This window comes from Boleophthalmus pectinirostris, unplaced genomic scaffold (genome assembly GCF_026225935.1).
Source record: "Boleophthalmus pectinirostris isolate CB_2022bp ecotype Guang Dong unplaced genomic scaffold, ASM2622593v1 HiC_scaffold_6, whole genome shotgun sequence".
Classification (NCBI taxonomy): Eukaryota; Metazoa; Chordata; class Actinopteri; order Gobiiformes; family Gobiidae; genus Boleophthalmus; species Boleophthalmus pectinirostris.
In genome coordinates, this window is record NW_026571447.1 from 13,420,960 (window position 1) to 13,440,489 (window position 19,530).

Here is a 19,530-nt window from a genome sequence, read left to right on the forward strand (position 1 = left end):
ACAGCTACCTTTTACAATTTTGAGCTTTGAAGATGTAAACAGAAGAGTAGTACAATAATCCAGGATTACTTAAACATGTGTGAATGAAATAAAACACAGGGGTCTAGGTGTGTTTCTAATGAGATAACAACATTCTAACATATCTTAAAGCTCATAAGAGTCCATATTGTGTAATCGGTTTCGTTGTAAATATAACAATGAATGAACAACAATAGTGTAAATTATGTAATTTACCTTTTTCTCCCTGTCAGACTTGTCAAGTTCTGACTGCAAGGCCTTCCTCATCCCAAATGCCACACTGCTCTCGTAGATTGTCTGATATGTTGCAATGGTTGTCTTTATTTCATCTCTCACTCTTAACAGCAGCTGACCTCTCTCTGCACAGTTTATGGTCACTTGTCTGATCAGCTCATCTGAACAGACACAAATTGCATTCATTTGTATTAGTGTTATTACGATACAAAAATACATATGATACAAAAAAACTCAATTTCGATTTGTCTCAATACTATATGCCATTGTTGTCAGTTGTAAAGGCCACAAGATTAATGTGTGAACCCAATCTGTAATATACTGAAGGTTGAACATTTCAAAGCTGCATTGTGTAACTTTTCTATTGGAATGATTTTCTCAATGGAGATGGCATTTCTTCATCTGGAATGTTTCACAGTATGGTATTAAACCTTTTTATCTTAATGGGAGACCAAACTAGACCAAGTTACAGATCAGATCTTTGAAAGAGCGACCCCGCTCACAGCCAGAATGCCTGTTTTTTCAAGATATTTGAGCTATAAAACCACTTATAATTTAATAAATGGTAGATCTGTTTAATGGCATACTGTGGAACATTTCAGGTAGAGCAATGACATATCCATAGAAACAAGCAGGCGATAGACCCCAACCAAATAGTTTCATAGTGCACCTTTAATAATAATAATAATTTAAAAAAAAAATCTTTCTCACCAAAGCACTGTGAGTAGAGTTCCCTGCGCACTGGGCAGATGCCTGTGAGTCTGGCCTGTTTCTGTTGTAACTTTGTGTCCAGTTGTTCAGTTAGTTTAATCACATCTGATCTTGTAGAAGAGGCACTGGACACTTTCTGCACAAATAATTGATTCCCCTCTATCCATTCTCTGTGGAAGAAATAATAATTCAGCAAAAAAGAAAAAAAGAAGAAAAAAAAAAAAAATCAATGGTTCTTGTATGTCCTTGTTGGAAAATGTCCCACCTGGGAGGAAGTATGGAACTGAGGATGTCTTCATTGTGTTGTTCAGTCTCTGGTTTTGGTTTGGGGGGAGGAGGCACAGGGGTGGTGTCTGGAGACTGCTGGGGACTGACTTTAAAGTTGCGACCCTGGAAGAGAAATTGATAGAAGAATAGATAACTATTTGATACAGAGCTGTGTAGTTAAACACAATTTTTTTTTAGCCCAGGCTATATATTTTGCAGTGACCTGATACTTTGTGTTTAGTTCAGGATTGCCTTTTGTTGTGTTATACATACACACACATATACGTATACACACAAATACACAGCGTTCGCAACTTGTGTACAACTCACCTTTGGAGACTTGAGTCTTGGCCTTTGGCTCATGAGCACCGGGTTGTCATACTTCAGCAGCGAGTCTGCCGGTGGGATCATGGTGGGAACGTAAAAACTATTTACTGTAGATGCTAAATTAACCCTGGAAAACCAAAAAAAAGTCAAATTTAACCTCAAAAGCTCAGAGTGCTACTTCTGGCCCCTGCATAGAGACACCTAGTGGATAAATATTGAACTGACACGAGCCAGAGTGGGAGTGACAAGATAGCTGACCAAATGGTGTTTTGTTGAGCTGGAAACCTACCCTAACAAAATTCTCTTCTCAGCAAACCAGCGATAGCGATTCTGATTAATTGTTTCAACCAGATGTTGAAAGTGATGATGTGAATCTTCTGCCCAAGACAATGACTCGTCCAATGATGAGGATGTGCCGTTTGCCGAGACTGCTAGCTCACAGATGGAGCCAAATCGTGCCGCAAAAGCTTACAAGTGGCAAAAGAAAGGCTTTGAGTTGCCTGATGTGAGCTTTGAAGGTGAACAGGTTGCCATGACAACCCAGACCAGATCAGCTGAACATCCAGGAGTACAATGATTCCATGGGAGGAGTTGACATGCTGGATGTGCGTCTTGAACACTGTAAATTTCCCATTCGGAGCCGTTGTTAGTATATGATACTTTTCTGGCATTTCTTGTCTATTGCGGTGATCAACATTGACAGTGTTTCCTATTGTTATTCTTTGAAATGATACGCGTAAAACCCAATGGGTCAGATTTGACCCTAATCCTAAATCAGGGAATAAAGGGTTAAAATTGAAAAAGTTGATATTTTGGTGTTCAGTGGACTCATAGCAGTCATTTAATGTATAGTTCATAATTTTCCAAAGAAGAAAAGGGGTCTTGGGTTCTCCAGGGTTAATTGTTTAAAAATGTAACGGGATGTAAACTTGTCAGTAGATGGTTACGGTCGCGCTGGGAGTAAGTGTTTGCGTCACTATGGAAACGGCGTTTAATGTGTTACGTTTTTGTCCGAGTGGAAACAAGAACGCTATTGTAAAAAAAAAAAAAAAAAAAATGAAGATGTCTGCATTGAATAAATCTTAAATACCCAAATGCCAACAATAATAATTTGTGTAATTAGATTAGTTTTGGTTCAACGTAGGTCAACGTAGGTCCGGAAAGAACAGCGGGCACCCGTATACCACACCGGATGACATTATTTGCGTACCACAGGAAACACGTGATCTGAGCAAGAGTGGAAGTTTGATACGATTTTGTTTTGTTATTCTGAGAAGAGTTTCTTTCTTTTTTGGGGCAATGAATGTTTAATTTATGTCGACCGAATCTTTAACAATAAGCAAAGAAAAGCGACACAAGAGGAGGGAGTCTCCTGAGCGGGAGACTAAAGTCAGAATAAAGCAGGAAAGAGTGAGTCCTGTTAGGCCACAGAGAACACGCCGCTCCCGCTCCAGGTCCAGCGGCAGCGCCAGTCCACCGAGGAGAAGAACCAGCAGGTGATTGCATCAACATTAGAGAAGTGATGTGTTTATTCGAGTTACTCACTTGTGTTCTTTAGATCGCCTGTGAGGACGAAGGAGAGACGCCAAGCTTCTCCCGCCGCTCGCAGCAGGTCTCCCAGACACAGAAGAAGCCGCAGTCCACACCGCGGTGCCGAGCTCACGATCAAACGCGTCAGTCACTTTCACGTTTAAATTATGCATACTTTATAATATACATACGTTTTATGCACGTCATGAAGCTATGTGTTTTTCCCATAACTCCAGTCTTTAGGTGAAGATAAAGCTGACCATCTTGCAAAATGAATGGGCATTTAAAATATTCCTAACACTCTTGCTATTGTTGCTGATATTATTGTTATCTAGATACATAATCTGTAAATGTGAATTATTATGTCAATTAGCCTGACTGTTTGATATGCAAACTCTATACATCTAATGCTTAAACACTTCACACTCCCTATTGTGGAAGTAGCATTCTATTATCAGTAACCCTACATATGATGTAAATTGCTGTTTTCATTAGGAACGAGATGTACACCGGAGTGGTGATGAGAGGAGGAGAAGAAATGACCCCGTGGAGGAAAGAAGGAGCAAATGGGAAACAGACAGGTCTCGTGAAAGAGGACGGGACGGAGACAGGTCACGAGACAGAGAGAGGTCAAGTGACCGAAACCATGGCAGAGAGAGGAGGGGGGACAGAGATGCTTTTGCCTCTCAGCAAGCCGAGCGGCAACAGCAAAGACGTGAAGAAAACCAAGAACATGAGTTTGGACAAAGTGAGGAAAGCAATGAGAGCTCAGCTACCTCCTGCTGACAAAGAGAAGCCAAACTTTGAGCTGTCTGGAGCTCTCACAGAAGACACAAACACATTCAGAGGAGTGGTCATCAAATATAATGAACCACCAGAAGCCCGTATTCCCAAGAGGAGATGGAGGCTGTACCCATTTAAGAATGATGAGCCCCTCCCGGTCATGTACATTCACAGACAGAGTGCCTATCTGATGGGACGAATGAGAAGAATAGCTGATATTCCTATTGACCACCCATCCTGCTCAAAGCAGCATGCAGTTTTTCAGTATAGGTGAGAACATTTTTTGGAGAGAGTTTATTTCCAAATACAAATTTGCAGATGTTAAATTTGGGAAGGCATCTCCTCTCGAATATTCTTGTAACATTCAATGAACACATTTTTACAAAGTGTATATTAAACCACACCTCAGTGTGTTAACGTTTAATCTTCTTCATTGTATTCCACAGACTGGTGGAGTACACTCGGGCAGATGGCACCCATGGGCGCAGGGTGAGACCTTACATCATTGACTTGGGCTCTGGCAACGGTACGTACCTGAACAATCAGCGCATCGAGCCCCAGCGCTACTACGAGCTCAAAGAGAAAGACGTACTCAAGTTTGGCTTCAGCAGCAGAGAGTACGTCCTGCTGCACGAGTTCTCCGACACCAGCGAAGTGGACGCTCAGCAGCGCGAGGAGGAGGATGAAGACGAGGGGGTTGATGAGGCAGCCCAAGAACCAAATGAGTGATCCTCTGTACTTTCTCACTGACTGTGGGATTACATAATGGCTGGTTAGTATGTTCTATAATAGCCTAACCTGCCACAGTTGTCTCAAAGAAGACTTCTACTTCTCAGGTTGTGTAGTCTGAGTAGTCACAGTAGATTACATTTGGTGCCACATAAATCAAAGTGTATATTTTTGGACCTTGGCACTGCTGTACAACAGACTGGAAATAATTACTTTTCATTCTCATTTGTACATATGGACTGTAACCCTTACTGTCACACTTTACATAACAAATGTTGCTTTTTTTGCATTGTAATGTCAAAGTTGTTGGATCTGTCCCTTCACAGTGGAGTGAGTATTTAAGACTTCCTCTTTTATTTTGGTCCACTTGGGCATTGTAAATCAGATTTTTTTGTACTATAAATAAACCAGTGGAACATTTTAATTTCTTGAGGTTTGTTATTGATGAATTCCTAGTTACAGTCATGGATACAGTTACAGTATACGTGACCTACTGTCTGTAAGTGTGGCTGATCTGCGGAAAGGTTCAGTCAGCACACAGTTACTCTTTAATTAAAATAGAAAAAAAATAGTGATTATGTTGTGTGTGAGAAGAATTAAATATAAATCAGGTGTCTTAAAAGGCGCATATGCTATTGTCTGATCTCTGTTATAATGTTTCCTCATCAAAAACATACCTGGAGTTCTGTTTTATTTCATTCCCACAACTCAACAATATGTATGTATAGGCTGAGTTCCTCTTTCTGTTTTAAACTCCCATTACATTTTCAACTTTGGAGATGTAGACAGACTAATACTAAACGTGTGAATAAAATGCAGCTCCAGGTATTATGATTTTGAAGAAGTAACAATATTTCTAAAATGACTTAAAGCTCTCAAGCGTCAGTTTGCAATATGTGACCTTTTTTTTTTTTCATTGGTTGAGATGGGATAATATACGCCTAGACCTAATGACCGGACTCAAATATTGTGTATACTTCTCAAATAGCGGGAAGCATGATCTACTGCAGAGGTCGCTCTGGTCCTCTCTCGTGTTTCAGTGAGTGTCAGGAGGCGGGGTGTGCACCGGGAGCAGCAGGGCGGGCGGACCCGAGGACAGCGCTCTCTGACGGGATACGCTGCGACAGGAGGCGGTGACACACCTGGAACATTACAGCAACTCATAACTCAACTTTTCTTGGAGACATGCATTAAGTTTAAAAGCTTTCAGGATGTACACTACGGAGCGGAGGCGCATGAGCCTGCGGGACCACAACAAGAGGAAGGACCCGGTTTGGGTTTCCACTACCGCTGGAAGTTTGTGGCAGGACTCTTTGGCGCTGGAAATCGGCTCCAACGGTAAACAGCTCATCTCTCCGCGGAGTCGGACTAGACCCGTGTCCGTGGCCTATATCGTCAACGAAGACGCATCGGTGCCACAAACTGAGGAGAACCTGTCACAGAAATGCGTGAAAGAAGCGTGTGCAGACGCAAACGCGCTCTTCAATACCATCTCGTTCGAACGGATCTCTCTCGGGACAACTGACATTCTGGATAGTTTTTACAACTCAGGCAAGTACGGGCATGCGGACAGGACCGGGGGTAGTAGACTACGCCCGTCTCCCAGCCTCAACCGCGTTTTGCATGTCTTTTTCTCACACAGATGTAGCAGTGGTGGAGATGAGTGACACGTTCTGTCAGCCTTCTCTCTTCTACCACCTGGGAGTGAGAGAGAGCTTCAGCATGACCAACAACATCATCCTCTACTGTTACAAGCAGGACAGTGACCTGCACGCGGTTAAGGTACAGCCCAGGATAAAGGCTGTTGACTGTGTGCTCCTTCATTTCAAGTCTTGGGATGGGTTTCCGTTTTATCTTGAGCTTGGCATTTTTCACTTGGACTTAATGAATTTAAAAGTCCTCTATTACATGAAATGATGATGATAGCTGTTGTGAGTGTTAAGCCATGCTGTAATGTTACTTCATCAAAAACTCTAAAATGTAGTTTTCAAGTTAACAGCTACCTTCTGTATTTAGTTCAGCAGAGACAGGCAATTCCATGGCTGAAATTATCCAAATGATTCTACTGAAGGTGGATGGAGTTTAAAAACACAATGGAGCACTTCCTTTATTACCACATGACATCACATGGTGGAACAGGATGTTTTCAGTTTGAGAGAATAACAGCCAAAACAGGCTGGCGTTGTGAGTTAAACATGTGAATGAAACAAAACACAATTTCACGAAAATTTCTGATAAAGAAACTAAATTATAACGTAGGTGAAAAGATAAAGTACTCTAGGCACTTTAAGATTTATCCATCAATAATCTCAATGAGTAGTCTGGCCAGTGACTAGACTAATGGGGTTTACAAGCAACAAGCTAAATAAGGATATTGGTTAGCCTGCCTGTAGCCTACAGGATTAGTGCACAGCCTTGTCTACAGTTCTTTGCTGAAGTGGTCACAGTAATGGTAAGTAGCAGCTGCCCTTCACCCGCAACTCAATGGTCCTGGCACCCTTTTTTTTTTTTTTTTTTTTTTTTTTTTTTTAAAATCAAACTCTGCCTTGAGGTACATTAGGCTTGTTTATTTTAGATAAGACAAGTTCTCTGAAGATGTGAAAGATAAAATGGGACAAAATTAAAGGTCCTATATTCTGTTAAATTCACTTCTGTGAGCTTTAAGCCATGTTCAAATGTTGTTACCACCTCAAAAACATATCTGGAGTTGTGTTTTGTTACACATTTACACATGTTTAAGTAACCATTATTATTACTCTGTCTATATCTCCAAAACTCAAAATGTTCTGTTCCACCTTGTGATATCACGAAGCTGTAATTTTCAAGTTAATAGCTACCATTTACCTTTTAGTTCAGTAGAGATTGACAATTACAGGTATGAAATCATCCAAATGATTCTAGTGAAGGTGTGTGGAGTTTGAAAACACAGTAGAGCACTTCCTGTATTACCACATAACATCCCAAGGTGATGTCACAAGTGTTTTCACCTTAAGGGATGAAGTCAGCCTAAATATGCAGGATTTGTGTGTTAAACATGTGTGAATAAAACAAAACACAACTCCAGGTATCTTTTTGATGAGGAAACGACATTATAACATGGATAAATAGTGTGATATGGGCCCTTCAAGTGTTCAATTTTCTTTCATACAACATGCCCCACTGCACTGAGGCATACAGCTGCTTTGCTGAATATTATTGAAAGCATTTTATAAAGGGCTGTTGTCAATGTGGTACTTTTCCATGTGTTTCCTGTTTTGTAGGAGCAGTGCAGCAGTTACACCTTCATCCCGTATGTAGTGTCACCTCAGGGAAAAGTGTTTGTCTGTGATGCCACCATCATGACGGGAATCCAAGAGCTCATGCAGCCCACTTTCCAACTGGAGCCTCTCCTCACTCCTCTGGTAGAGAGACTGGTCCACCTGCTCAACACTGTGCAAGTCCAGTCCAGGTAGAAATTGATACTTTGCCAGGGTGACCAGATGTCCCTATTTACCCTGGATAGTCCCAGTTTTGAGCTCTGTGTCCCGTGTCCTAGCAGATTTATCCAAAAACAAGTGATTTGTCTCAGTTTTATACAAAAATGTCCCTGTTTTTGACCAATTTGATACCCGTCAACAGTAAAAAGGGGAATATATTGTCATTTGTTTAGCTAAAATACAGAAAACTGCTTGAAAATGACCATAAAGCGAAAAATGCACCAACAAAAGTCCCTCAGATTTTATACTGACCCACGAGTGAGTCAAAAATGGACAATGTTACTCGCTCTTTTCACAATTTTATTTATACTAACATCCCAACCTAGATGTGTCCTAGTTTTTAATTTTGAAGATCTAGTTATCCTATACTTTGCATTGACAAAATACTGGAGGTGTTCTCGTGGAAGTATAATAAGATCTATAATAAGATCTGGATTGTTTTCAATGGCCTGTGCTTATTGGCGTTCTTATTATAGATCCATGGATGTTCCACATATAGTTACCCTGGAGACACAATGCACACATTAGAAAAACACTGCCAAAAAAGTCTGAAGATGGGCTAAAGCTTAAAAAAAAAAAAAAAAAAAAATGAATTTTAACAATGCATTTTCAGGAGCTTGTTATTATTACTAGCGTTCATGGCCCTGTTTAGGTGTTTGATTTTCAACAAAAAAAAGGTGAGAGTGACTAATTGAAAATTTGTTGCTGGCTTGTGACTGTGATTTTTTTTTTGTGTGTGTGTGAGAGACTTGTTTAACAGCACAAATCATCTTCCCTGTTGTAGTTCCAACTAAGCCACTTCTTTCTGGTCAGATTGTGTTAAAATAAAGATGAGATTAAAGTTTAATTTCAGTCACAGAGCTTCAGATTGAGTTGTACCTTCAGTTAGCATCACACCCCCTGAGAATGATGATGACATCTGCTGCAAAGGATATTCCGAGTCATTACTAGGGCAGCAGCCATAGATTATTTCCTTCAGGACAGATGTGTGTGTATTATATATATACATACATACATACATTTTGATTTAATAATGTCAGTCTCTTGTCGGCCTGTCACAGTAATTACTATATGAATTTAGTAATAATGCAAGATTTGTACTATAGAAAGTAGAATGAATAACTGCTATGGTTAATTCTCGATTCATTCTGCTATTTATTTTTTACACCTCAGGCCTTTTTAATGATTCAGTATGTTAAAAAATGGGTTTACTGGTGATTATCCTGCTTTGTGACTAGGGATGGGCATTCGATGAAATTTAATTAATCGGAAAGGGAAAAAAAAAAAAAAATGCTCTTGTGCGCTGATGCGGTTCAGCTTTTGTCGGACTTTTCTGTGACAGAGGGATGTTGATGCATGAATATATACATGCACCATGACAAACCTGGGATACTGATGTGCAACACACTCATTGAGTGGTACAGTGATCTCCAAGGACGTGCCAGAGCCCAAACGTAGGACTGAGAGGCTACAACTCTAGTGTTTGCGCTGTCAGTCGCAGCTTTATATCTACTCCCAGAAACCTACATTCGGTTTGTCAATTAGAAATGAACGTAATCAACGAAATTCTTAATGATCAATTATTGATTAGTCGACTAATCATGCCCATTCCTATTTGTGACAGTGGTATTTTCAATATTAGTGTTTATTGGAATAGTTCATGCTTTAAATTTGTTATCTTGACAGGCCTATGTCTGTTATAAAAGGCCTTTCAGCATGTATTTTATACTGTGTATAGTCCAAATAATGATTATCAAAATTTTAACAGCAGCATAGTCACTATTATGCTGATCAATCATTACGGTATCATAACACATAATTTCTTCCATCCATACATTTTCTTCCGCTTATCCGGGGCCGGGTCGCGGGGGCAGCAGTCTGAGCAGGGACTCGCAGATTTCCTCACCCCAGACACGTCCTCCAACTCCTCCGGGGGAGAACATAATTTCTTCTATGGTTTAAAATGTCTCTTTTGTGGTTTTGCAGTGAGTACTTCCGGGAGTCCATCCGACATGACATCCGGATGGCCAGGGAGCGATTACGAGGACAGGCCCTGAGCGAGGAGCTGAAGAGGATCGAGGCTCGTCTGGACAGTGTGGACCTGCTTACACCTGATATCGTCATGAACCTGCTGCTGTCCTACAGAGACATCCAGGTGAGGGGAGACTTATGTGGCGACTTGCTGTAAACAGTATTTTTGTTGTTATAAATCCATACATGATTTTTTAAACTGGTAAATTACTTGGTTTTAATGGAATGTATGTATCTTCTCTGTGTTTAACTAAATAACATGACTGAAGTTGTACAGTAGTTTATCCCTTTGTACCTAATTGATCCATCCATCCATTTTCTTCCACTTATCCGGGGCTGGGTTGCGAGGGCAGCAGTCTAAGCAGGGACCCCCAGACTTCCTTCACCCCAGACACGTCCTCCAGCTCCTCCGAGGGGGACCCCAAAGCATTCCCAGGCCAGCCGAGAGACATAGTCCCTCCAGCGTGTCCTGGGTCTTCCCTAGGGGTCTCCTCCTAGTGGGACGTGCCCAGGAGGCAGTTAACCCTATACAGTAATAATCAGTGACCTTAAACATATAAAAACATACAGAGATAAGTAATAAAAGAACATACTACAATCTTTGTTTTCTTAAAGGGCCTGTACCTACCAGTAATTTCCAATCAGTAGTCAGGAATTTGATTTAGTTTGAACTTCTAGCCCCGCCCACTTACTTCTTTCTGCCACTGTGATATTTCATCATGACACAAAAACAACTGTCTGGGATAGTGTCATGCAGTTGTTTCCTTATAGGTCCTGAATCTCTGCCATCTGTTTGCTTTTTTGTAGCTCTTGAAAATCCACCATGAATCAGAGAATTGGATGAAAACAGTGATACTGTCAGTCACTTCTGTTTTAGTTATTACTTGAAAAAAATTAGCAGGTGGTATCTTACAGACCAAACTTTTTTTCTTATTTAGCAGCTTTTATCATAAGTTGCATGATATAAAGAGTGTTTATCTTGGCAAGAACAAATTAAAATCAAGTACAGGCCCTTTAAATGTGCTAACTATTTACCTCCATAGAGATTTTATTGCTTTGCCTGCAATGTTCAATGTTATGACTTTAAACATATCCATTTAACATTTATTGATTACATGTGCTTCTACAGTAATTCCTTCTGTTAATAGAGGTCACTCTCCACTGATCTAACACAATGCTGTAACCTGCTTGTCGCCATCATTATAGATAGATGCAATCTGTACTGTGGAGAATTCTAGACAAAGCAATAGTATTTCTAGAGAACTGCAACTTGAAACATTTTAAGTAGTGTTGCGCAGCTTTTATTTCCTATTTGAAGTTGTTGTAGGTAAAAAGTGTAGTATAAAACTTTGAAAAAAGCTCACTTCCAAGAAAGGTATAGCCAACCTTCCCTCTGTATGTGTAATTGGTGAGAGTAGTGCATGGAAATAGAGATGTAGATAAAGTCATTATTTTGAATTAAATTACACACTGGACTGGACTGGACACAGGAAGCAGTGCTGACATGCAACAAGATACATTTGAAAACAGCAGCAAAGGAAGTAAACATCACAAAAAAAATCATTGTATTTTGAATAACATACACAACACACACACATATACATACATTATGTTATTCAGATATTGATATTAGCTAAAAAAAAACAAATAAAAGAAAGATTCATATCATACCACCCCTAATAAATGGTAAAGTGATTGATTTCTGTATGAATTCATTGTCAAATAGACAAGACTATTTAAAGGTCCTACAGTATTTTACACAAAATTGACTCTTGTGAGTTTTAAGTTATGTTATAATGTTGCCATCACCTCAAAAACATACATGGACTTAGTTTGTTTCAGTTACACATGTTTGAGTAATCATGGTGTATTACTGTCTACATCTACAAATGTCATCATCCAAATGATTCTAGTGAAGGTGTATGGGATAAAAAATAGTGGAGTGCTTCTTGTATAACCACGTGACATCACAAGGCAGTAGAGTGTTTTCTGTTTGAGAGAAGAACAGGATATGCTGGATATGCACAGGATTTGTGTGTTACACATGTGTGAATGAAACAAAGCACAACTCCAGCTATGTTTGTGATGAGGAAATAACATATTTATATATAACCTAGATCAGAAACTAGTGTGATATGGCCCTTTAAATACATGTTATGTATTTGTGTGAATGCCCTACAGAGTATCCTTGCTTGGGCTTGTTTAGTATGTGTTCATATTTTATCTGGGGTTGAATTTCAGATGAATGACCCAACACCCTACACTTCTCCTTTTGTTTTTTTGTTTTCAGGACTACAGTTCCATGATCAATCTGGTGGAGACCTTGAACAACCTGCCCATGTGCCTCGTAGCAAGACACCAGAATATCAAGTTTCACTACATCTTTGCTTTGAACAGGTACATGCTAGTATCTGTTAATTAAAACAGGACAATGGCAGCGTCTCAGGTGTCACTCATGCCTTTTATCCCATTGTTGAACATCAGTGTGGCTAAATATGTTTAGAGGTTCTATATTACTCAGAGTTTACTCTTGTGAGCCTTTAGTTATGTTATAATGTTGTTACCCCCTCAAAAACATACCTTGAGTTGTGTTTAGTTTCATTCTCACATGTTTGAGAAGCCCTTTATTATTAGTCTGTATGCATCCCCCAGTCTCAAAATGCTCTGTTCCACCTTGTGATGTCATGGAGCTGTAGTTTCCAAGTCAGTTATCTTTTATCTTTTGTTTAGTAGATATCATGACATGACAAGATGAAACAGAGTGTTTCTGTTTGGGATAAGAACTATGGAGGGTTTGTGAGTTAAATATGTGTGAATGAAACAAAATACAACTCCAGGTATGTTTTTGATGAGGAAGCAATGTTATAGCATAGACAGATAACAGCATGCCAATTTAAGGTCAGGTTCCTGGTGCATCATGTTATCTAATCTGTTCTTTCAGGAGAAATCACCCAGGAGATAGAGACAAGGCTTTACAGTGCATCCTGCCCCTGGTGCAGTCCGAAGGGAAGGTGGCATCGGACGTCCTCTGTCTATGTGGGCGCATTTACAAAGATATGTTCATGAGCTCAGGGTTCACAGACCACCAGAGCAGAGACCAGGCCAGCTACTGGTATATACACTTTAAAATTTAACTGTGGTTTGTTTACATGCAGAAATCTGATCATTATCTGATTTCAGGAATTACCAGATTAGCAAAATGGCATGTAAATTTTTGGATTGTAACAATAACCGAAATATTGTGATACCGTATCCGTTGCATCGTACGTCTCACAATAATATCGTGGGCTGTCACAATATATCGAATCACAAGTTCCTTTGCTTAAATGCATGGTTTTATAGTTGCAGCAGCTTATAAACTTAGGGAACTACATATCCCATGATTCATTTCAGTGCAGACAACGTGAAGACATATGTTTTTTACTTGAATTCTTGGGATTATGACGGAAATAATTCATACCAAAATCTTTTCAAGGTATTTTAAAAGTAAAAAAGCGTCTTCAAAATATTGCAATAAATATCGTACCATGAGTTGCATATCATGATAATATCGTACTATGAGATTTGGATATCCATGTAAATCCCTATATACATCCCTATAAATAGATGAGTTTGAGGTGAGCAGGGGTAAACCTTTTGTCATTTCCTCACAATGGAAAGAGAAACCAAAACCTTTACTCAAGTACTGTTGTCTAGAACTGTTACTTCAATAAGTATATTCTGAATGAAGTATGCTGTTAGAAAAGTAATCTGAAAAGTAAGATTTCTTACTAAGGAACTCAAGTAAATGTAACTGACTAAATGTAACTTCTGATTGTTCACACCAGTGCAAGTTTAGACATGGTAAATTATGGAAAATGAAAGCGAAAATGTTAAGGATTGGAAGGGTTATTTTAAAGGGAATTGTGCCTTGTCTCCCAAATATAACAGTTGCAATAACAAAAAACCCTGATTAACTGACAAATGTTTGTTTGTTTTTTTGGATGATCGGATTTTGCTTGGGCATGTAAACAGAGCAATAATCACATCTTACTCTTTTAATTATCAGATTTTTTGGCCAGGGAGTTCTGCTATGGACAGTTCAGTGCTCTATTGCTACTAATGGTTTGGTTGTCATAGGTATGGCAGAGCTTTTGAGGCAGAGCCCACTCTCCATTCAGGCATCAATAATGTGGTCCTTCTGATGGCAGCAGGGCATGAATTTGATACATCTATTGAATTACGCAAAATCGGTAAGTTTAATTTTTTTCTTTACACTAAATCTTTAAAGGTGCATTGTGCAAGTTTTCCAGTGGAGTGTCTGTCAAATGCTTTTCTCCATGGAGAGATTGTCTGGAATATTTCACAGTAAGGCATTAAATCTTTCTATCTTCATGCAAACCAAACCAGGCTAAGCTACAGGTCAGATCTGTGGAGAGGCAACACCGCTCACAGACAGTGATCTGTTTTTCTAGCTATTTTTGAGCAGCAATTGAATAAATGTAAGTTAGAGCTTTTTAATGTCTTATTGTGGAACATTTCTGGTAGAGCTATGATATCCATAGATGCATGCAGTTGACAGACTCCCAACCAAAAAGTTACATAGCGCATCTTTAACTAATTATGCTATGAGAGACTACACTGAAGAAAATGTGTAGTCAAATGATTGTGGCATAGATTCACTAAAACTCAAATTCAAGATCTGCATACAGTCATTGTGGCTAGAGGTTACGAATCCGTGGGTTTCAAGTGATGATGTGGTAGGATCGATGCCATGGCAAAATGGAAATTCCAAATTTCCGTATTTTGAAAAGTGCTCCATTGCATCCATGACATTAAAAAGCTGTAAAAAGCTCACTCAAATGGTCAATGTCCAAGATGTTTTTATTTTTAGATAACGTTTTGGCAAAAAAAAAAAAAAGCCAAAAAAAACCCAAAATCCCATTAAATATATCCATATGTGTGCTTGATGGAAAATTAGAGACTTTACCATAGCAATTAACAATTCAAAACAAAATAGTCTGTCTTTTCATTGGTCAAGATCTTCAAAATGGCACATAGCTATAATAGGAAACTTAATTAGATAAATATTGACTAATTAGCCTTTATCAACAGCAATATGGAATAGAACATGTTAATCTAATGAATGTGATCATAGACAGGCTACACAAAACCTTGTTTACATAATGGTTCCTTGGTGGTTAAATCCATACCTATTATGTCATTGAACCCAGGCGTCACTATAAACACCCTGCTTGGGAGAAAGGGCAGCCTGGAGAAGATGAAGGACTACTGGGATGTGGGCTTCTATTTAGGGGCAAACATTCTGATCAAAGAACCAAGGAAAGTCATTGAAGCTTCAGAGAAATTGTACAAACTCAAAGCACCTATGTGGTAAGACATGCATATTATATTGATTACCAATGTATAGCAAAGATTCTAGCCATTTTGACATGATTAATTTGTGTGTATTAGTGGTTTTCAGACTCTATGTCATAATCCCAGATGGAGGGAAAGAGACATTTTTTTTCCTGTTGATTGCATTCTATTTGAAAATAACCAAATTCATAAATGTTGATGTTTTACTTGACCCATCATTTGATCCACGAACTCACTGAAATGGAATGAAAATTTTAACAATATAATTTTAGCTGCCCCTTTTGTATCAAATATTATTGTCCTATACCCATAATGTGGTGATGTCATCTGAAAATCTGCAGTTGTTGATCTGTATACACAAAAAATTACAAAAATATAAGTTAGACTAGACTTTACAGCCTTAACTATATTACACAAAAAGGATTCCTTTGTGCATTAACTCATGATAAAATGTTGTTAACTCCCCAAAAACATACCTGGAGTTCTGTTTTGATTCATTTACACATGTTGGAGTACTTTTATTATTACTCTGTCTACATCTCCAAAGCTCAAAATCTTCTGTTCCACCTTGTGATGTCATGCAGTTGTAGTTTTCAGGTTTTCAGCCACAATTTTATCTTTAGTGAAGTAGAGATGGGCAATACCATGGCTGAAATTGTGATTGAATGAAGGGGTGATTTAGTGAAGGTGTAGAGAGTTTAAAAACACTGTGGAGCACTTCCTTTATTTATTACCACCCTAACATCACAAAATAGAACAAAGTGTTTTCCGTTTGAGAGAACTAACTGTGCTGGGTTTGTGTGTTAAACGTTTGAATGAAACAAAACACAACTCCAGTTATGTTTTTGATGAGGAAACAACATTATAACCTTACAGAAAATAGTGTAATAGGCCCTTTAATTTTACAGCACTCTCACCAATTTCAATGTTTTCTCTTAGGTTTATAGCTTCCATCATGGAGACGTTTATCCTGTATCGGCAGTTTGCCAAGTTACCTGAGGTGAGGAGTCCTAAAGAGGAGACCATGGACTTCTGGATGGAGCTGCTTCTGCAAACCTGTAAACCCACCATCTCCAAAAACCGCTGCCCCGTAACTCAACAAATTGCCACTAAATCTAATATCTCTATAGCATATTTTCTACCCTCAGTCTTGTTATTGTTGTGTTTAGGTACTTATCCTTGAGCCCAGCAAACTCTTCCAGCCTGCCATAGTTTGTGTGAATGAGGAGGACGAGAGTCGCACTGTCCAGTTGAAACATGTATCGCCTCAGAAGGTATGCTGCAGTAAAATACAATAAGCTATGGAGATTCAGTCATAGAAAGAGTACTCAAAATTTGCACTCAAGTAAAAGTATAGTTACATGGCTAGATATGTACTGCTGCCAAATTTGTACTTAAATTAAACTTATCAGACAAAATACTACTCAAGTTACTTTTTAATGCAATTTTAATAGTGCTTAAGGTCACCTTTTGTATTCAAAACAGAGATAGAGCGATATATCGGTCAGCCGTTATTTGTACTTTTTAGCGCATCAACTCTCGTCGTTAAATCTCAAACACAGGCCTATATTTTGTTTTGGTCGACCTGCTGCCAAAGACGACACACAAAGCTTTATTGGAAAACTTTCATACGAAAACATAAATGTACAAAATGTGACACAGCTGTTTTTAAAGTTTGTGGTCAAATGGGACTGGGTGAGTTGGTATTAAATTTAAATGGGAAATAATTAAAATTGGCAACAAAATATTGGCTCAAAAATATCAACAGAGTTTATCCACCATTGGTCTCTCTGGATTATAAAGAATCGTTATCGACATCAGTCATAGTCTATCTCAAAAACAAAACGTCATCAGTCAAATGGTGTAAATTTTAAATCACAATCTGCAAATTTTGTGAGTTCTGGCCAATCAGAGCATGAGATACAGAGCTGTGTTTTTATACAGAGATAGAGAAAGGGGCAGAAACAGCATTGAGACTACCATGTTTTAGCACAATAGGGACTTAGAGTAATCAGTAATGTCTAATATGATTTTAAAATATAGCTAATTACAGTTAGATGCTAGAATTATACTCAATTACAAGTTAAAGTACAGATTTTAAAGTGTACACAATTAGCTGCAATTCCTCAAAAGATCTACTCAATTACAGTAATATGAGTATTTAAAATTGGTTCCTGCTTATGGTTTAGTGACTATTGGCTGTGCAATCCCATAAACTCCCTCCATTATGTTATGATGCATGCAGACAAATTCTGTTTTATCAGACTGAATGTGAAATTAACCTACAATGTGACTATGATGTTTTTGCAGAAAGGCCTCCATCAGTGGACTTTCCCAGCCTCTGCAATCCGGGGAGTCAGGTAGAGTAAAATAATATTATGATGACAATGATGCTTTCCAAATAATGTTTAATTTATTTTGCCTTAGTTGCCAGGTCATTTGCATTCAGCCGATTTAATAAGCTGTGTAGGTCAACATCTGGGATTAATACAAAACAAATATCACTGAGTCCATGGTCGTCAATGTTATTAAATTGTCCTTTAAGGGACATGAATTGCGTAATGGGTTGAGCAAATCTTGTCCAAGCTTGTGCTGTTGTGCCCTCTTTCACCTACTTTGCAATTTCAAGTCAAATGGGTTCTTTGTTGGGAGAGGAATGATTTAATGGTCTATATTAAGCAAAATTGACTCCTGTGAGTTTTTAGCCAATTTATGATGTTGTTACCTCCTCAAAAACACACTAGGAGTTGTGTTTTGTTTCATTCAGACATGCTCCAAAGTTCAGAATGCCCTGTTCCACCTTGTGATGTCATGAAGCAGTAGTTTTCAAGTTAACAGCTACCTTTTTATTTTTGTTCAGTAGAGATTAGCAATTCCAGGGCTGAAATGATCCAAATGATTCTACTGATTGGTGTATGGACATCACAAGGTGGAACAGAGTGTTTTGCGTTTGAGAGAAGAACTCAAACATGTGTGAATGAAACAAAACACAACTCCTGGTATGTTTTGATGTGGAAGTAGCATTTTAACTTAGATCACAAAATAGCGCAGCATGGGCTCTTTTTAAAGTTACATGAGTTTTTTTTTTAGTCCAAGTTGTTGCTAAAAACAAAGAGACTGATTGTTGATTATCCCTTTTCCTCATCAGTGTTTCAAAGATCGATGAGCGCAGCTGTTTCCTCTATGTCCACTACAACTCTGATGACTTTCAACTTTGCTTCCCCTCTGAGGCCCACTGCAAAGGGTGAGTGAATCAACAATCCCTGAACAAGACATAGGGCAGGGTTAGGTCTGATTAGATACAAACTCAGTTCTGTGGAAATGCTTAATTATTTTAGTTAGTTTATTTTGGATTTTCACCTGTATTTAGAGCCCCAGTATGTATCTTTTTCAGCAAGAAGTCTGACTAAAATAAAAGCATGTTTGGTGTTTATTGCACTGAAAAACAGAAACCCTTACTGTAGGCTTGCATCTCCACAAAATGATCTCTTACTTGGCTATTACATTGCACAGTGTGGCATAAAACTTTCTGTCTGCTTGGAGAATGTTGCGCAGTATGGTTTTCCCTTCTATTTTCATTAATCATGCAGGTTTTCTGCCACTTCCAGAAAGTTACATCATGTACCTTTTTTAAATAGCACATAAACCTGACTACAGTTTAATGTGGTTAAAGCTTGATCTTATTTGTATATTACTGATTAACTTGTAACCCGTGTTACACTCAACATTTGTGCTCAGAGACAATGCTGACATTTGCTTATAAAATGACACGTAAAAATAGAAAACAAAATGTGTATCCATACAATGGGTAGTTTGAGTAGTCAAATCTAGGATCTTGTGTACTTGTTAGCTTGGTGCTAGCTTGTAGACTCCAGACTGAGTGTTTATAACACTGCTATTGTTCTTGTACCTTCGCCAAGTCTTATGTAATCAATATGAGTCACATTTCCTTTACCGCCTTTAAGGAAATCCCCAGGATCATCTCAAATGATTTGACCCACATCCCACAGCCCTCTTCAGAAAGTATTGAGTAAAACTTGTATTACCCACATTTAACTAGTGCCTT

General features: G+C 38.7%; 3 protein-coding genes across 5 annotated transcripts in view; 2 read left to right on the forward strand and 1 right to left on the reverse strand.

Annotated features, from left to right (window-relative positions):
• Positions 1 to 40: 40 nt before the first annotated feature.
• LOC129411786 (axonemal dynein light intermediate polypeptide 1-like) lies at positions 41 to 2,602 on the reverse strand. Of its 3 annotated transcripts, none has more exons than XM_055163790.1 (5): positions 1,847 to 2,602; positions 1,561 to 1,684; positions 1,229 to 1,353; positions 964 to 1,133; positions 41 to 413 (listed from the first exon to the last, which is right to left on the reverse strand). In XM_055163790.1, exons 2-5 carry the CDS (start codon positions 1,639 to 1,641, stop codon positions 145 to 147), a joined length of 645 nt encoding a protein of 214 aa, XP_055019765.1. In that variant the 5' UTR covers positions 1,642 to 1,684; positions 1,847 to 2,602; the 3' UTR covers positions 41 to 144. The 3 variants fall into 3 exon arrangements, with proteins under 3 accessions (XP_055019765.1, XP_055019766.1, XP_055019764.1); XM_055163791.1 differs by having other exon boundaries at positions 1,816 to 2,602; XM_055163789.1 differs by having other exon boundaries at positions 1,561 to 2,602.
• A 148-nt stretch (positions 2,603 to 2,750) lies between these two features.
• Positions 2,751 to 5,023, forward strand: LOC110174415 (Smad nuclear interacting protein). The gene is given in 5 exon segments (XM_020940518.2): positions 2,751 to 3,053; positions 3,116 to 3,230; positions 3,583 to 3,854; positions 3,856 to 4,140; positions 4,317 to 5,023. Coding segments are annotated over 5 exon segments (1,137 nt in total). The 5' UTR covers positions 2,751 to 2,871; the 3' UTR covers positions 4,600 to 5,023.
• Positions 5,024 to 5,730: 707 nt separating this feature from the next.
• The window catches only part of si:ch211-1i11.3 (mitogen-activated protein kinase kinase kinase 5), a 30,998-nt gene continuing 17,198 nt past the window's right edge, over positions 5,731 to 19,530 (forward strand). Inside the window, exons 1-12 of the mRNA XM_055163680.1 lie at positions 5,731 to 6,150; positions 6,242 to 6,381; positions 7,860 to 8,047; positions 10,062 to 10,230; positions 12,397 to 12,503; positions 13,048 to 13,218; positions 14,226 to 14,338; positions 15,320 to 15,479; positions 16,404 to 16,554; positions 16,634 to 16,738; positions 17,775 to 17,824; positions 18,613 to 18,708. Of these exons, the coding sequence (XP_055019655.1) occupies positions 5,811 to 6,150; positions 6,242 to 6,381; positions 7,860 to 8,047; positions 10,062 to 10,230; positions 12,397 to 12,503; positions 13,048 to 13,218; positions 14,226 to 14,338; positions 15,320 to 15,479; positions 16,404 to 16,554; positions 16,634 to 16,738; positions 17,775 to 17,824; positions 18,613 to 18,708 (1,790 nt within the window). The 5' untranslated portion in view covers positions 5,731 to 5,810. The remainder of the gene's footprint in view (positions 6,151 to 6,241; positions 6,382 to 7,859; positions 8,048 to 10,061; positions 10,231 to 12,396; positions 12,504 to 13,047; positions 13,219 to 14,225; positions 14,339 to 15,319; positions 15,480 to 16,403; positions 16,555 to 16,633; positions 16,739 to 17,774; positions 17,825 to 18,612; positions 18,709 to 19,530) is intronic.